At 41.0% G+C, this 18,414-nt stretch overlaps 2 protein-coding genes across 2 annotated transcripts; both read right to left on the bottom strand.

Moving 5' to 3' along the window:
* Nucleotides 1-1,336: 1,336 nt before the first annotated feature.
* lg10h5orf24 (linkage group 10 C5orf24 homolog) lies at nucleotides 1,337-4,546 on the bottom strand. The gene is made up of 2 exons (XM_085364008.1): nucleotides 4,321-4,546; nucleotides 1,337-2,253 (listed from the first exon to the last, which is right to left on the bottom strand). Exon 2 carries the CDS (start codon nucleotides 2,248-2,250, stop codon nucleotides 1,627-1,629), a length of 624 nt encoding a protein of 207 aa, XP_085220134.1. The 5' UTR covers nucleotides 2,251-2,253; nucleotides 4,321-4,546; the 3' UTR covers nucleotides 1,337-1,626.
* Nucleotides 4,547-4,927: 381 nt separating this feature from the next.
* ddx46 (DEAD (Asp-Glu-Ala-Asp) box polypeptide 46) lies at nucleotides 4,928-17,672 on the bottom strand. The gene is made up of 23 exons (XM_085364007.1): nucleotides 17,566-17,672; nucleotides 17,237-17,395; nucleotides 16,114-16,236; nucleotides 15,702-15,789; nucleotides 15,358-15,526; nucleotides 14,909-15,150; nucleotides 14,497-14,607; nucleotides 14,167-14,332; nucleotides 13,929-14,049; nucleotides 13,558-13,733; nucleotides 13,189-13,310; nucleotides 11,950-12,028; nucleotides 10,946-11,028; nucleotides 10,571-10,735; nucleotides 10,292-10,454; nucleotides 9,724-9,917; nucleotides 9,461-9,598; nucleotides 8,958-9,107; nucleotides 8,583-8,810; nucleotides 8,151-8,369; nucleotides 5,951-6,095; nucleotides 5,465-5,538; nucleotides 4,928-5,348 (listed from the first exon to the last, which is right to left on the bottom strand). The coding sequence occupies exons 1-23, from the start codon at nucleotides 17,580-17,582 to the stop codon at nucleotides 5,301-5,303; spliced, it is 3,180 nt and encodes a 1,059-aa protein (XP_085220133.1). The 5' UTR covers nucleotides 17,583-17,672; the 3' UTR covers nucleotides 4,928-5,300.
* Between the last annotated feature and the right edge of the window lie 742 nt (nucleotides 17,673-18,414).

Raw genomic sequence — 18,414 nt, 5'->3', positions numbered from 1 at the left:
ATATTTCAGGCTTTCATAACCCTGCAGGAGCATGCAACTGTGTATGTACAAAAACGTGGTGACGCTGCATAAGCTTATCGAAACAATGCCATGGTGAATGCGAGCTGTCATCAAAGCTAAAAAGGCAGTGCAAGATATTATTAGATTTTTTTTGACAGGCAGTGTATTTTCTGATCTGTGAGCAAGGATGCCAATAAGACTTGAGTCTTTAGCTGTCATATCATTCGAATTACATTCAGCAACACATTCATAGCAGATGAGATTCTGAATATCTGTGAATCTGTTCACTATCTTGGGACAAATGTAACACTGACGCAAGATTTCATTATTTTACACCAACAAATGGACCCTGTGGTTTGACACAAAACAAGAACACAATAATAGGTAACAGATTTTCCTCTACAATGTGAGCCTTTTAGAATAAAGCAGTGTACCCTTTCTCTTACTTTATACTGACATCTACACACTAAAAACAGTCACACGGGTTTACATTTTGCCGTAGGAGTGATAAATGCAAAGCTAAAAATGAAGCTTTTAGATCAATATAAGGACATTTAAGCTGCGTTTCAAACACAAGTGCCTCCTAAAAACGAAACAAAACATGTCTAAAAGTTGTTCCAGAGCAGGAACAGTGAGGAAGGTCATATTTTTAAATGGGCATGTTGCTTTTTTAAGACATTAAGTTTGTCGTTCTTGTAAAAGTAAGCTGTGTAGAAAAAGAGCGCATTTTAAAAAATGATTATTTTGGTATTTGTGCTGAAATTTGCAAAAGAATAGCAGACAAAAGCAGAGAGTGGAGAAACAAGTCCCACCACAAATAAGCCAGCAGGTTGCTGGGACTAGCTAGTGGCTGTGAAGAGTGATCAAATACAAAAACACCATCCATCCAAATGTCTACAGCTTCTCTGTGCCGAATATGTAACAAAAAAGGCAACCACAGTCCACATTAGCCAATTTGTAGCAAGTCATCAGAGACGAAGAGTGTTGCTGTGAAGGTGTGTACATTTTTTTTTTAAGTTTTATACTTTTAGTTTAAAAAAATACAAACAAAACCTTAGCTGAATAACAATGATCTGCATGTTGAGTCAGTGGTTTTGCATGCAAATAATATGTAGATATTTTGCAATGTGACATTTAGAGAATAAAATCTGTTTTTAGGAGGAATTCCTTTAGATGAACTTGCAAAATTGCAATAATATTGTCGTTATCGGCAATAATCGTGAAGAGAAAATCTGACAGGACAGTCCAAGTTTCCAACATTTGTTGGCGTTAAAATGCTACATGTAACACTCTAAGACTTAACTACCACAGTAGCTGCTGGATAAAAGCCTCTTGTTCAATGAATATCTGGTATTTTTTTCTCCCCAGAAAACAGATACAGCAATGTGTACACTGTGTAGTGAAACCTTTCGCACACTATAGATCTCTAGCACTGAAAAACAGTAATTTTATCAGGTGGCAGGCACACAAAAGACACAAACACGAATAATAGAAAAATCCTCCTCTCTCTCTGCCACACAGCAGTCTAGGAAAGTTTGCAATCACCCTCAATATGTGGCAGGAAACCTGTTCGTGTCTGTCTGTTATTCCAGAGACGAAGGGTGAAGTAGAAACGGGGTACAGGCTTTACTCATTAGCGGGCTTCTCTTTGCAGGAAGGTTCACAGAGGATTTCTTTGTGTGGTAGTGGATAGGGGAAAGCTGCTCCGCTGCAAGTGCTACTGTGAACCAGTTTGTTGAGGCGAGAGAGGCCCTTGATGCTGCCAGGAGGCCTCCCGGGGCTGACCTTATACCCCGCCGCTCTGGTCGTACCGAGCGGCCTTCCAGGACTCGTCTTGAACCCGGCAGCTCTGGTGGTGCCGAGTGGTCGCCCTGTGCTGGTTCTATAACCAGCTAGCTTTGTGGTTCCCAAAGGCCTCCCACGTCTGCCCGTCTTCCCGACAGACTTGTTCTTCTTCTTGGCATCATCTGTTGCTTGATTGGTGTTTTTTAACCCTGCTAGCTTTCCAGACGAGCGGGGGTCACCCCCAAGAACTTCCTGTCTCTGGCACACCATGGGCTTGTGGCTCTGGGTGGGTAAGGCCATGGGAGCCAGTGTCATCTGGAGGGATGATGGAGGGGGAGGAGGGTAGAACTTGCTGGCCTGTGAGGTGCACAGGTCAAAGTGAGCAGTGGGGTGGTGGCTGTCCTCTGCTAGGCACGACGGCCTGCTGTTCATGCAGAAGTCACTGGTTGTCACCTGGCGCATCATCTTCTGTTGGGGGTTGGAAATAATGCATCATCACTCAAACATCAGGACTAATGTTTTCTGGATAGTGCCATGTCAGGTTAAAGTTAAAAAACAACTCTGCAGTTGAAACTGATCATACCCATATTTGCATGAAGACAAGAAACATGGGAACACTAAGACTTCAGTGAAATATTCTGAAAGCATCATCTGGTCTAATCCAGATCTACACACGGTGGGTCTAATCCCATCCCAACAGATTATTCTCATAAGAAAGGTCAAGAAAGGGTGCTGCTTATTTCTGAAGTGAGCTTCACTTTTGTGCTGCTGGTCAAAGTTCAAATTTAGTGTCAGCGCTAAATATTAAGGGCTCATTACTGCCACGCTGACAGTAGAAGGCTGAAAGCATCTACTATGACCAAGGGGCAACAATGACCACATTGCACACTGAAAGGGGAAACTTCAAAGTGCATGAAGGTGGGAGACGATGCTATATCTGAACCATTTTAACAGAAGAAAGGACTTGAGGATTGTTTTGCTCTGCAGAGAAGGAGCAGCAGCATACTGTAATGTGGCTGTGTGCTGAAGTCGAGGTTATTACAGCAAACAAACTACACAATAACTGTTGTCTCATGGTGTTTGTACTATAAGATAAAGACCCAACAATCAGACCTCAAATAAAACGTAGACTCAAAAAGAAAGGCAAACTAACAGAAACAATAATGGACTTACAAAAGTAATCCACAATATTGAGTAAATATGCTTAGTCTTAGTTAACTTGCACTACTTCTAAGCACTTTGTTCTCCAATTTCTCTTGTTTCTTATTTATTCCTGCTGTCTTACTCTTTATATTTTGTTCCTGCACAGTTGGCATGGAGGACTTATAACTTAGTTCTACATGTACAGTGACAATAAAGGGCTATTTTATTTATTTTCAGCCTGAGGAGGCATTGGTTAATCTGTTGGGTTGTTTGTTTGTTTGTTTTTATTATAATGACTGTGAGTCAACTGCCTTCACACAGTGTTGTCCTTGTTTTATAATACCAGCTTTGAACTTCCTAATCTGCCTTCAATAATAATTAGCACGGAAACATACAAAACTAAACTAAAAGTAAACAAGAAAAACAAGCAAATCCACTCTGAAACTAAACAGAATTAAAACCAAATTAGAAATTTGGATTCACACCCTTCATGTAACAACAACAACCCCTAAAAGTTAAAAAACATTATTGTTATTATTACTACTACTACTACCTATATAACCAGGCAAATACCCTTCATATAACAACAAAAAAACAAGTGCTGAAACTATTAAAATAAACAAGAAAATCCCCTGAAACTAAACAGAATTAAAAGTAACTTATTAGAAATATTGAAATAACAATAAAAAAAATACAAAAACTATAGATCTCGATGAAAAATGCTTTGTTTAGAAACTCAAGTTCACATCTAGTTCGCTTGTTTACACGCAGACTTTCTCGTGTTAACTCGACCATGAAAAGCTGTTTCATAATTTAACAAACAGCATATGATTACATACGTCCCATAAACAGCTTCGACCTTAAGAATAAGGATAGACCTCACCAAAGTGGTGCTGAAGTGCCTTAGAGCAAGACCTCTCCTCTCGCCGGTCATAAAACCGCGTTAGACTGAATGCATTTGGCTGCTTTGCACACTTTAATTACAGTAATGAAGAGTGTAAATGGAGTGAAGTAAAGAGTGCACACAGCTGCTGTCGCCTTTTCTGCAGAGGAAACGGGACGCAGGGAGGTGTGGACTTTCACCATCACACACGCCACACTGTCAGTAGTAATATTCATTCACAAAAAACAAAATGCACATGGATTCCGCATCTTTGCATTCAGACAAAACCTCCAGCTCTCTGTTAACGAGCAGCACCGAGGGCTGAACGTAGCCTCGTTCCTGGCCCGAATAACGGGCTTTTTTTTTTTAAGAGACACAGAGACTGGTTTACTCTGTTTACAACATGGCAGCTGACCGCGGACAGAGCTGATTTATGTGCTCGCATTTGAGCCGCATAACGAATCTAAATGCCCCTCCGGAGACCTGCGTTAGCGCTAACGTTACTGTACCTCGATTGTTCGCAGATCTCGGAGCAGAAAGGGTTAAGGAGCAAAATGATCTTTCATCCCCCTCAAAGCGCGAGTCGATCCATTTTCCAGAATATTTTCTCGCCACAGGACATCGGTTCGCTAACACACGATCACCGCATCGGGTAGTTTCGACGCGAGCGACGATGAGAGGTGAGATGTGGTCAGCTAGACGGCTCCTTTTTTCATCTCCCAGCTCCAGCGGTTTGGATAAGAAACGCAGCCATTTTCCATTAAAAATTAATAAGACAGCAGCGCAGTCTGAGCATGCGCACAACAGCAAACTGGGGATGTGAAGAGGTTATTCTCCTTCCCCTCCTCCTGAACTGCTTTCACGACGGAAAACGCTTTTTTTGTCTCTCAAGTCCTGAAAATTCTAATTTTCACCAAACAAGCGAGAGTAAAGGCTCAAAAAACGACTTTATTTTTCAGATTATTATCCTGAAACCGAGCCATGAAGCAGTTTTAATGCTCACCAAGCATCACTTCCCACCACTGATGAATAATATACAAAGAACTGCTATTAAATAATTAACATTAGCAGTCTGAACAAATACGAAGCACCTTAACAGACTGGAAACAAGTTTATTTTCTTAGCAACATTGTTTTCTTGGGATCTTTCATAAAGATGATGGTTGGTGTGGTGTTCCTACATAAATGTGACTAAAAACATCTTATTAATGAAACCAGGTCTTATACTTAAAGACATATTGTGGATAGTTCACTGCAGCATTGTGCTGGTTTGATGGTATAAAAATCATTGGACATATATGTGTGTGTGTGCGTGTGTGCGCGTGCGTGCGTGCGTGCGTGGGGGGGGGGGGGTCAAAAATGCAAACAAACAAAATGCAACTAAAGTTGGACACATTACAAAAAATCTTGACTAAAATATTCTTCAACAACTTTGATGAAACTGTGGAGATGAGGAATGGAAGCTCCTCCGGTGTGCCTCGGTTCATCCTCTACAGCACTTTGTACCGGCCTTTGCTCGTCGGCTGGTAGGAGTTTTGCTGGGGGGGGGAAAAAGAAAGAAACGGGAAATAAAATTAAACATTTTCGGCATAAAGTCACTGCATAATAAGAGTGGATGACATGTTTTAACATGAGTGAGCAAAAAGATACTTACTAATCGGATGAGCTCTTCCTTGATTAGCCGTGTAATTTCTGTTTTGGCTTTCTGCACAGCCAGTTCATTTGCACCTACAACACAAATAACATGTTAATATTCAGTATAGGCTGCTCTGTTAAGGAAACTGGACACCCCATTAGGAAATTCATTGCCTTCGAGGTAATTAAAAAAAAAAAAATACCAAAAGGGAGGGAGGAGTTGTATTTTGCAAGAGGCACTTTTAACAGCATGATTTAAGCCAACAAAAGCTTTTTTTCCTTCTTTAAAACTTGAAAAGTCAAGATTATCTGCTCCGTGTGATAACTAGTTTATAAACTTCCTGCGTTGTGCTGTTCTCAAGTTATCATGTTCATTGTTCGTGTTCACTGAACCTTAGAGTTCAGCAATTGTACAGCTGCCCTAAAAATATCTTGTTATATCAGGTGTCAGGACTTTAAAAAAAAAAAAAAAAAAAAAAAAGGACAGACGTTCTTTGACACATACTCTCAATAGCCAGGTAGATCTTGCGCTCTCCTTCCTTGGGCTCTTTGCCTGGAGGGAAGTACGTTCCTCTGATGGTGATGGCAGCTTCAGAGTATTCACCGATCCTCTGCAAAGCTTCTTTAGATGTCACCTTCCACCTGGCAGTCTGAGGGAAGGAAGAAAAGGAAGATTTTATAAGCCCTTTTTTGTCTGCTTTATGTTCAGAGGAAGAAACAAAATACTTTGGGATTCTTGATTGTTAATCAGTCGTGACAAAAAACACAAAACGCTCAGTTTAAGCATCTGTCATCTAAAAGATAAGCCCCTCTCCCGGACAAAAAGCATTTGTATTGAGCATAAACATTTTGCCAAAAATTAGAACAGCTTAGCTTTTTTAATCAGAGATTAAAAGAAAGTTATTTTCTTAGTAGCTTAAAGAAGTCGAGGATTTTAATGTCAAGTATTTTTAATAGATGGATTTGCTTAATTTTCCACTCAAATTTGCATATGTTAGACTTTACATCATGATGCACCAACTACATGCAAGAGGTGGATTTTAAAGGAGTATAACAGGAATGACTACTAGGCCCTCAGGTCTCCAGCTGTCTGCATCCGTGTTCGCAATGGAGAATAATCAAGACTTACGTGTAAGCAAATCAGGAACACACATTCACAGATGTTTTAAAAAAAGTACAAATGGCTTTCCAACTTTAAATCTGAAATTGCATTGCTAAAAAAAGCGACAGTGTAAGTCTTACATAAACACTTAGAGAAACAACGTCTATGCTAGAAAAACTTGAACGCGTTTCACTTGAAACCACAACCAGGAGATGGGTTTGGTGTGGTGTGAAAATCACTAAAAAGAAAGCAAAGAAAACACTCAAAGACGTGTAAAGTGGAACTTCTGGTATGTATGGGTAGAATGCCTGCAGACTAAAAAGTGAGCAGACTCTAAAATGGGAATCATCTCTCAGTTTTATAGGGGTTTTAGCAACGTTCACTCAACACAACGTATAAAAAGCAAGATGAGAGAAGAAGGAGGTCTTACAATAATGCAAAAAGAATGACAGGATATCTGTGCATTTGGCAGGAAAAATAACTTTTGAAGGAATTTTGCTGGATTTTTGTTATTGCTCCCCACATGAAAGTACACTTTAATAATAGTAAATCTGGGTGTTGGAGGAATTGTGGCTCCCAAACTGCAGAGCATTATGTCTGCTGGGAATGTCAACACATGCAAAACTACTGGATGGAAACAGACAGGGTGTGACAGGGTGGATCGTCAACACTCACATATGACCTTATGTCTGGATAACTTTCCACCAAAGGAATCAATAAATAATCATATTGATGATGTTGTTTTATCGCCTTATGATGTATTATGATCCTTAGATTTCCCCATTACGCATTCGTTATTTATATACAAATGTATGGCTAACCAGGTAGCTGCAGGTTAGTCTTACATGTCTGTAAATTTGTTGAAAAGTTTTAAATAATAATAGTTTTGGGGTTTTTTTCCTTTCTTTTTTTTTAAAGTGGGCTTGAAAAACAAAGGGAGCAATAGTAGAGCTCCGTTTAACAGGAAGTAGTCAGGAAAAAAAATGCAAAAGCAAAAGTTTGTTTTATGTTTTGATTTGTCTTCTGTTTGGTCTTTTACTCATTTTTAAGTCCTTACACGGCCTTGCCCCACACGACATCTGAGCTGTTTTATTTCCCAGTTGCTCAAATCAGCAGACCAGCTGCTCCTGGATGTGCCGAGGACACAGTGGAGGCTCGGGAGAACAGGGATTTGCCATGGCGGCTCCCAAACTGAGGAATTCTTTGCTGTTAAAAAGACAGGCCTCTTCACTACCAGTTTGCGCTTATGACCCACCTCTTCAACTTGGCTTTTCCCAAGTGTGAGATGTTGATTTTACGTTTTGATTTTAAATTTTTACTCGTGTTTAATTCTGTCTTGATGCTTTTATTTTACATAAATAAGCTAGCATGCAGACAGTTGATCCCCATATTTTTGACACAGACCCCTGGTGACAATACACAGCAACAACATCCAGATTCATGATTCCTTCCCTATGCTGTTTTGGAGAAATGACTTAGTCGAGTTAAACTACTGAAACCCAGCGGCTGTGAAAAGAAAACCTGAGTCCAAAAAACAAAGAGCAAAAATAAAACTGATCCTTGCTGAATATTTCAGTACAGCCCTGCGCTGTGTGCCGCTGACCTGAGGGAAGTCGTTGATCTCCAGCTCCTCTTCATATCTCCTGACTGTCTCAGCCTGCTCAGCCGCCTGCCGCTCCTCCTCCAGCTTCTCCACCGGGGTGTAGTTGAGCTTTGCATTGATCTTTTCTGCCAGCTGCTCTGCGATGGTTTTGGCTGACACTGAGGGGGTCATGATGGTGCCGCCCCGCAGGATGGCGTTGGTTGCCTGCTGCATTACATCCTGTAGACACAGAGTAATTGTAATTGTCACAATGCAAACAAAGTTTTAATTACTAGCTGAGGTCCTAGGATTTTTGTGGGTACTAAGTATTGGACACAATAAAAATTAAACCTAAGTGGTTAGTCTGAAAAATCACAAGTCCAGCAATCTCAGCTGTGTCATGAATACGTGCACAACCGTCCACTTCACGGTGGCACTGGAGTCTTGACGTACCTGAGCCTCAGCGCCCAGGTTCTTCTGAGCGTTGATCTTGAGCGCCAGCCTTTTGGCCATTTCCAATTTCTGGATGTTACCAGCAGACGTAGGCCCGAGTCCTGGCAAACCTCCGGGGGCAGCCGCTGTGGCGGCAACAGCTCCAGCTGGACCAGCAGCCGCGCCCGGAGCAGACAGATCCTTCACCCTCTTCTTGGAATTAAACATACTTTCGATTTGCTCCTCAATCTAAGAAGGAATAACAGTTAAACATGTTTAATAATAATAGAACTGCAATTAGAGGACAAAAAAAACTTGAAGCCAAGCAGCTTAGCAGAGGTAAGTAAATAATTTAAATAAAAAAATTTAAATCTCCATTATTTAAAAGTTACTCACATCCAGGGCTCCGTCCTCATCATCAGAGTCCTGCAAACCGAGAGCAGCTTTCTGCAGCTTCTTCCTCTCATTGGCCAGAGCATGCTCAGTCTCATCAAACTTGAAGCCTTTTCCTGAGAAACCACTGCTGCTCTTAATGGTCTTACCCTCCTGCACAGAGCAAAGGGAGGAAAGAAAGAAGCTTTCAAGTTTGTCACATTGTTCTTCTAGATCCTTTTCAATCTGCTTACTAACTGAGACACCAAAGATCAAATTTTATCCCAATTAATGTTAAGCATTTACAATATAAGAAAACAATAAACAAATGAAATACGAAGTATAGAAGCAACAAACTAGCACCATGTAACTGCAAAGAAAGCATAAAAATGAACATGATATTTAAGCTGATGCATTACATGTGCAGAAAGACGTTGCTAATACCTTCAGAAACTTCAACATACGTTTCTCCCTGGCAGTAAGTACTGCTAAAATATACGATTGCCTACTGCGGGTCTTTATCTTACCGCTTTTTGTTGGTCTTTGAAAGAGGCCCAAAGCTGCTCCAGTTCTGGTGGGACCGGAGAGCCCGACAGCTCCAGAGCTTTAATGATATCGCCAGCATAGCGAACCTGATCCTCCGTGATGAACGTGTAGGCGTATCCCTGAGAAGCAAATGTGTACAGATTTAAACATGATTACCACCAAAAACAAAACACCCCAAATGTCAACACAAATTTCCTAGTTTTTGATGTCTAAAATTAAATGAGCTCCCTTTAAAGGGGCTGACCTTGTTGCCTGCTCTGCCCGTGCGCCCGGCCCTGTGAACGTAGTCCTCGTAGTGGTTGGGACAGTTGTAGTTGACCACCAGGATCAGCTGCTTCACATCAAGGCCTCTGGCTGCCACAGAGGTGGCGACCATCAGACGACACGCTCCATTCTTAAAATCGTTGATGATGCTGTCTCTGTCGTACTGATCGATTCCTTCGAGACACAGAATTACTAATTTGTAGTAAATGTGGCCATAACAGAACAGAAACCTAAAAATATAACTGACAGATATAAAACTGACTGATTGTATATTCACATTAGGAGGACAAAAAAAAATATGAATTCATGTGGTTTGATGAGACTTTTTAATATTCCTGGTCGTTGTTTAAACAGACCAGATCATCCCAAATACCTGAAATTGAAAAGTGATTGACAATCTGCTAGCCAATGAAGATTCAATATGATGAAAAAAAAAACAAAAAAAAACTAATGAGGCTTCTAAATGAGACTTGAGAAACCAGAGGGTGATGTCACAGTAGCTTTGTTATTCATCATATGGCTGTCAAAGTCAAAGTGTGGCTCACTACCTCCATGTAAAGACATGCAGGGGTACGAGGCTTTCATCAAGTCTTTGAGCAGTCCGTCTGCGTGCTCCTGTTTGTCCACAAAGATGATAACAGATCCTTTTTCCTGGTAGTGACCCAGAATCTCCAGCAGCTTCAGGAATTTCTTGTCCTCATCGATTACTAGCTGCAGAAATAAAAACAGATACTTTTTAAAAAGGGGGGGAATTAAAACTGAACTAGTAAGCAGAGAAACTGAAAGGGAAAGTTACTGTTTAGTGAGATGTAACATAAATGGCTTACCACGTGTTGCTCCACATCAGAGCAGACGACACTGCGGCCTCCCACCTGGATCTCCAGGGGCTTTGACAGGATCCTGCGAGCCAGCGCCTCCATGGCTCTGGGGAAAGTTGCTGAGAACATGACCGTCTGACGGTCTGGACGCACGTTGTCAACGATACGCATCACCTGGTGTGTGAATCAGAGGGGGAAAAAAAATATATCTGAGAATTTTTGTCACTGAACATTTTCTTTTGCAGGTTCAAAGTTGATTTGTCCTGGCTTTATAAAACATTATTGTGACAACCGTTCCTCAAGTGCTAAACATTATACACTAAAAATGCTTCATTTGATGCTACTGATGCATGAAAAGCTGTATGTTAATGTATGATCCCCCACCTGTGGCTCGAAGCCCATGTCAAACATCCTGTCTGCCTCATCCAGGACCACATATGTGACTCTGCGGAGGTTGGTTACCCGACCTACACATTAAGGAAGACGGGCATAAGGAAATCAGTTAAATATGAACAACGCCAAGGCTTAACAGGCATCCTGCCTTCTTCACATCACATGAAACTAGTCTAACAAAACACAGAAAAGCTTTTTCCATGATACAACTACTTGATACAACTGGACAATAAATCAAGGCATCCTAATTTCAGCACATTTTTCAAGTGGCCAGAGTTTTATTGCATTGGTATTTTAGGCTGTTCATTTCTTTGCTCGTCTTGCGTACCATCTCAGGGGCAACTGGGACCTGTAAAACATATAATACAAGAGATGGAGCCACATCAAGCACTATCTGAGCGAGCGCCTTTTCACCTACAAGGGAAACATATTACAGATTACCTCGCATGTGTGGAAGCAACAAGAAACCCCTTCTATCATACTAACTGCTACACACATGTAATAGCTACTTTCTAAGTACACTAATAGTGTTTTTTTCACATTTCTATGCAAAGGCTCAGTGCTGCGCAGGACTCTACAATCATATTTACTCCCAGAAGCAGCACATTAAGTCAAAATAACCTGACATGATGCAAAACTCTGATATAATACAGTGCATACCCCTGACCACCTTACATCCATGTTATGATACACTTATCAAACATTACGATTGTTTCCTGCTTTAAGTCAGAGGAACCGTGGAGGCAGCACCAGGTCCACCTACCTGTACTTGGCCTGAGCTTCGGGAATAACACATCAGTCTTGTAGATATGAGTGATCCCAAAGGTGGTCAAATAATGCCAACAGTTTAGTAAGTAGTACTGATTTGGTTCATTATGTACTGTATCATACTGTTTAATCCATGCAAAGCAACAAGAAAAGGCATCAAATGAGCAGATTTGCATTTATGTCCTATAAGGATAGAGAAGCGACACGACCAAGAGTGATGAACTCACCGCTGTTGGCCCCCAACATGTCAATCATTCTTCCTGGTGTGCACACGATGATCTCAGCTCCTCTCTTCAGCTCAGCGATCTATAATACAGAAGGCAGCGTTAAGGAAAAACACACATTTTCTTTCTGTTACAGGAGTTTTGAGGGAGGAACAATGTCCAGAATTTAAACACTTATAATACCAACACAAACACAATAAAGTGATTATGGTGCACGAGGAGCGTATACAATAATGAGCAACTTGAATTTGGAAGTTTGTGCTACTGGGTCTCAAATCGGTGTTTCCTCCAAAATTCTTCAAATTATTTTACAATATATTTTTTAAGAAGTCTCAGCCATGCATGTTTTTGTTTAAATATATACAAGAATTGCAAAATAGTCTAGAAGACCAATTTTAGGTAGGTATTTTATGCCGTTATTTGATAGTATAAAAGGTAGACGCGGCCACAATGTCGTCACCTGCTGTTTGGTGACGTTCAGTTTGACATCACCACCTTGGTGTTTTTAAATTAGATGTGAAAAGTGAGACTCAAACTGAGGATATCACCACCTGGTAAAGAGCCTGGATAATCCAAGTCGTTAGCCAGTGAACATAACCTGGATATTCCTCCTTTCTGACGACGAATGGCCATCATTTAGACTAAAGTCTTCAGGAAAGTGCTTACAGGTAACAGAGTAAAGGAAACCAAGGGCTGTTATAGCACAGACTCTACTACTTAAAATCTTCTTGCAATTGGAGGAATCACCCCCTTGCTGCCCATAAAAAGAAGCAGGTTTAATCTTCTACTCCACCTCAAAGTTAAAATAGAATTTATTTATGGTTCAGCAGGGAGAGCTCGCTCACAATATGCTGGAAGTCCAGGGATGGCCCATCTACGGTCTACCTGCACAGAGCTTTTTGTCAATTGAGGCAGCGAACAAATAAGTGCTACAGCCGGTCTGTGGGCCACTCTTCTTGTGCTGTTGATATACAGTATTTTTTGACATGCACTACTGGCATTTTGGAGGACTGCATGGAAGTGTTTTGCAGTGGGTGAAAACCCTTCTCTCCACTCACTGTCCACACAGAAACCTGTACATGGATGGAACAAGCGGAACCACAATTTGCTCTGAAGCCTGTGTTATACTGTCAATGTTGACAGTAGTCCTGTAAGCAGTTATTATAGCAGCAGTTGTTCTTTTGTTGTTGTTTGTCTATTAAACCTCTAAAATGATGTAGTTGTGCTACAGCGCACACTTACCTGTTCACTGATGCCCGTGCCTCCATAAACACACACCACCCTGAGTCCCAGCGGTTTAGAGAATTTCTTACACTCCTTTGTGATCTGCAGAGCCAGCTCTCTGGTTGGAGTCATAATTACAGCTGTGTAAAAGGGAGGAAAAACAGGATAATTGGATTGTTGTCGTTAGGAAAAAAAAAAAGGAAGAAAAGAAAAAAAACTTGACCATTTGGTCTTCATCTGACCTACAGTTGGATTCTGAACCCGGACTATGAAAAGCAAAGGAATCAGACAGGATTCATATGTTTTTATTTAAATGTGATCAAAAGATGAGTTTATTTATATTTTAGCGAGAAGCCCAAAGGAAAAATAAAAGTTCCTGTTGCTTACAGATTGGGCCCTCAGATTCCTCCAGGGGTCTCTGGTCCATGATGTGTCGGAACATGGGCAGCAGGAAAGCTATGGTTTTCCCGCTGCCGGTCTTAGCAATACCAATGAGGTCTCGGCCCGACATGATGGCAGGGATGGCCTGGGCCTGGATGGGTGTGGGTTTCTCATAACCGTGCCTTTAAAAGAAAACCATGAGCATCTTGTCAGAAAGAGTCATATGCAATCCCAATATATTAATTATATATTTGTGGCTAGTCTTGAGTGAATATGAATGGTCATATTTATTGGCTTATTAATGGATTTTATATAAAGAGAAAAGACTGCTCACTGCACAATGATTTTCAAACATGCACACACAGAGACACACTCACTTCTTCAGGGCGTTCAGGATCTTCATCGACACTCCACACTGCACCCATGTCTTGATGGGTTTGGGACAGCCTTTCCCTTTCACCGTAATGCCTTCCAGTTCCAGCCTGTACGCATTCACTTCTGTATTTATTTAAAATAAAGTAAATAAACAAATTGAATAAAGAGATTTTAAACAGGTAATTAAGCATGAAAAAGACAAGTCGTTTATCATAGAACAGATATGGTTTTCTCACTGACCTTCTGTAGTCATCTTGGCCAGCTCAGGCACCTCCACGTAGAAGTTTTTGCGGTACGATTCATACTGGATCTTTGTGTGGTCAACAGGCTCCAGGATCTTCCTTTGTTTGGTCTGGAAGCCTGTCAGAGCCGTCTGGAGATCAACCTCTTCCTCCTCTGATGAGTACTGTCAAACACATGAGCATCATTTTAGATTGTTAAAAGATGAGCCCATCAGCAGAAAGCAGATTAATTACTGAGGATCTCTGTTTCATTCATATCAGCTTCTCGGGCAGCGAGAGAAGAGGTTTAACCTTTATTATATAATCAAAGCAAGCATTAAAATCTCACCTCCATGGCATCCTGGTCATTCTCCATCAGCTCTCCCTTCTTTTTGTGCGTGTGAGGTCCTTTCTTGGTTTTAACGACTGTCACCACTTTGGTCACAGTCATTGCACCTTTCTGCAGAAGAAGAGAAGACACCGCATATTCATCAGCAGAAGAACAAACATCCATAAAGGCAGCATCTGGTCTGACACTAGTAGATGATAAACCCAAAGCCACACGCTTCCAGTGATGAACACCTAAAGACAAAATGATAGCAACTACACAAACATCAGGAAAATGTTGACAAACTTCAATTGCATTTGAACATTTTTTCTAAGATTTTTAGTTCAGGTGTGTTTTTAGAGCTGATCCTAATGACTTTGGGGAGGGTTGGGCAATAAGGATAACACTGCAAAATGCGGGATTTTGTCCTCACCTTATCATTTCCTTTCATGGCTCCAATGTTGAACTTCTTCACTTCCTGTTTCACCTCCTCCATGTAGGCATCCAGGGGATCTATATCATCCTCCTCTGTCTGCTGCTCCATGGGAGTCTCCTTGTCCTTATCGTCATCACCCTCTTTCTTACCATCCTTTAACTCCTCTTGCCTTTCCCCTTTCCCGTCTGCCTCCTCGTCATCATCTCCCTCCATTACAGCAGAACCGTCCTCGTCATCGTCTGAAATGAAGAGTTAATTAAGATGCTGGGCAAAGATAAACCTATAGCAAGTATTGGTCAGTTAGCTGATAAAATTAAAGCAAATAAAGGGTGACTGATTGGTTTATCACACAGATAAAGTTTTGTTAGACACAGTTTAAACAATTTAAACTACTCGTGAAGTCCAAAGTAAAAATTCAACAGTGTTTCCTCCAGTTACTTCCTCACCATCATCGTCCTCCAGGCTCCATTTCTTGCCCTGCTTCATCTCCTCCAGTTCTTTCTTGATCTCTCCGATGTTTTCGATGGCCTTCTTCCTCTGCTCTTCCCTCCACTTCTCCACCCGCTCCTTCCTCTTCCTCATCTCCTCCTCCAGTTTGTTCTGGTCAAAGTCTTGCTGCATGAAAACAAAGGAAAAGCACAAATATTTTACTTCTCGTTATGTTCTTTACTTACTTGCTTATTATTTCAAACAAAGAGGCACTTTAAAGTTCTTTCTATGGGCAAAGAAAAACATGAAGAAAGGACAATGGCATTCAAGCTAGCAGAAATAAACATATCAACCAACTTACATCCTCAACCTTTTCATCTTCTTTCTCCTCTTTAATCTTTTTCTTTTCAGCTATTGGCTCCAGGGTGTCCTTCTCTTTGCTTTTAGCCCTGCAAGGGAAAAAGAAAATAAGACAAAGTGTAATAGATGGGATTATGGAATTGCTCAGATTAAGCAAATCATCCATCCAATTTCCAAGGTCTTCTATACCGTTCACCACTTCTAGAGGACAGTTTAATCTTTATAAAAATGGAAAGCTCCATATATTATATGGTGTTTTTTTTAACTGTCGCCAAGCTCTGAAAATATGCCTCACATCCTGGCTGCTGATAGCATCTTTACATGACTCTGCGTGCCAGCAAAAGAACACAGTGGAAGTACAGAGTAGAAGACTGTGTGTTTTCAATTTCACAGATGGGAATTTAAAGCCTCACTTTTCATCCTTTTTACTGCTCTTGCTGGGGCTACCAGAGCGGGACCTCCGGGCTCGGCTTCTGCTGCCCGACCGCCTCCTGTCTCGGCTTCTCGACCTCCTCCTCTCCCTGCTCCTGGAGCGCCTGGAAGCCAAAGGCAAACATATCACATGTAAAAGGACAAATCAACAGGGAGACAACAGTTTTGTCAGTTTCAGCTTTTTAAGTGTGCAGATGCGCATCTGAAAGGAAACCTCACAATAGCTTAATCATAATAAAACTGTATCATAAAAAAAGTGCATGAGAGTTTTCATTGTCTCGATTCAAAATGATTCTTCGCCATCACTGTGATTTTTATCCACTGTCCTACTGGATTTGCAAAATTCAACACATGTGAAAGTTTTAGTTCAAAAGAATTTTCAAATCAATGGATGCAATTCTACTGAAATTAAAGATAATTACCAGACAGAGCAACAGCAGTAAACAGTTTTGTTAAAAACTAAATTTGGCTTCTGTTCATCACCGTATAGCTTGGACATATAGCCTGTTGTTTTTTCCCCCCATTAAAGCAGGCTATTGTCTGATGATGTTTATCAAAGAGTTTTTGGTGGACTCTGTTGTCCTAATGTCTCTGAAGGAAGAAAAAAAAATTGAGAATGTGCCCCTCTCCAAGCAGACAATTGACCTTTTCTCATTGGCTCTGGACAAGAACTGTAATGTTTGCGAGTCAAGTTACTCATCTTTGCAAGTGGGAAAACAAAAGAGTGTGAGATTAGCGAGTGCCCCAGGAGTGATTTATTAACAGAATACCTGCATGCTGAAGCTGAAATGGGACAACAGGCAGGCTACAACCAAAACAATGTCAGACTTTTGAAACAGATGCAAGATAAAGTGACTGAAATGAACCCAGAACTGCAATTGGTATTGTTGCGTCGTATTATAAGTCAGGAAGTGTTGTGCAAGTCTGCAAGAGATGGTCATTCTGCCTGCATATGGTTGGAAAGTCAGTATTGTTACATCGGATCAAAAGAGTGACCAAAAACTTCAATTTGTGTTCAGGCTGTAAACACCAGAAGACTTCAGTCCACTTCAAAATGTATTTATTTACGTGTACACTTAAACTTAAGTTCAAACCACCACACACCTGGCTCGTTTTCTGTCTCTGGAGCGCGACCTGCGGCGATCCCGGCTCCGTGACCTCTCCCTCCGGCTCCGCTCGTCTTTCTTGGAGCGCTTGTCCGGGGAGCGACTCTTTGATCGGCTACCCGACCGTCCCCGAGATGCGGAACGTTTCCGGTAATGCCTGTTGATTAAAAAACACATGATATGAGAGATTAGCTCTTGGTTAACGTGCATAAACATCAGTACGCTTTTAGCCAGCATGCTAACGCTAATCTAAAATCGCTTCCTCAAACAGAAGTTAGTCACACTCGATTCACCAGCACCAGACTAACCGGAAAAGTCCAGACATACCTCGACTCACGTCCCATCTCGAACCCACGCAGATAAGTCTCGCAAAAAAAGTGAAATTAGTTCTCAAAAAATAAACGAGTCTTGGGCGTCGAGTGGATGTTTGTGTGTTTGAACCCGCACGTAAAAAAAGTGCGACTCTACAACTCCTGAACTCCACGGGTAAAAGGTTGCTGCGCCACCAAGTGGTGGGAGGTCAGAATACCCCAGCCTTATCACAGGCTGTGTCGCAGGGCTTTTCATTTGTGAGCGGTTCCCGAACTTTATGAAGATGATTTCATTTTCATTTATTTCACCTTATTCATCTCTTTATCTTTCGTGGAACTGAAACATTTTAAAATGCTCTCATTCTTAAATATAAGATGTATTAATTGGAGGATCAGTGGTTTATTGGTTCCACCACAGAGTTATAAATTAAAAACCTATTTATCTTTCTTGTTATCTTCCACATTTTAAAGCTGAGACTTACATGAGAGATCGCACTGGATTTGAAAAAAAAAAACTTTTTAAAAAAAATCCTCCAATGGCAGCTTTTTGTCACTACTGGGGTGAATCTAAATGCAAAATGTTCAACGTAGCAAATATTTGCCAGAAGATTGGTTAAATTTCAATACGAACCATGAATAGTAAAGTAAAAGAAGAGTAGTAACCGTAAAGACAAGACGTATAACAGCAGATCAAATAACTCCAATAAGTTTTGGGGGGGGTGGGGGTTGCATATTTGTCACACCTGCATGTTTCAGATCATCAAACAAATGTTAATATTACTCAAAGATAACCCAAGTAAATACAAAATGCAGTTTTTAAATGACTTCATGTATTTAGGGAAAAAAATCTAACCAAACTTACCAG

The sequence above is a fragment of the Diplotaxodon limnothrissa genome, linkage group LG10 (assembly GCF_057381915.1).
Source record: "Diplotaxodon limnothrissa isolate DT_005_m linkage group LG10, D_limnothrissa_male_GT1.1, whole genome shotgun sequence".
Lineage (NCBI taxonomy): Eukaryota > Metazoa > Chordata > Actinopteri > Cichliformes > Cichlidae > Diplotaxodon > Diplotaxodon limnothrissa.
This window is presented reverse-complemented; position numbering and strand designations above follow the sequence as displayed.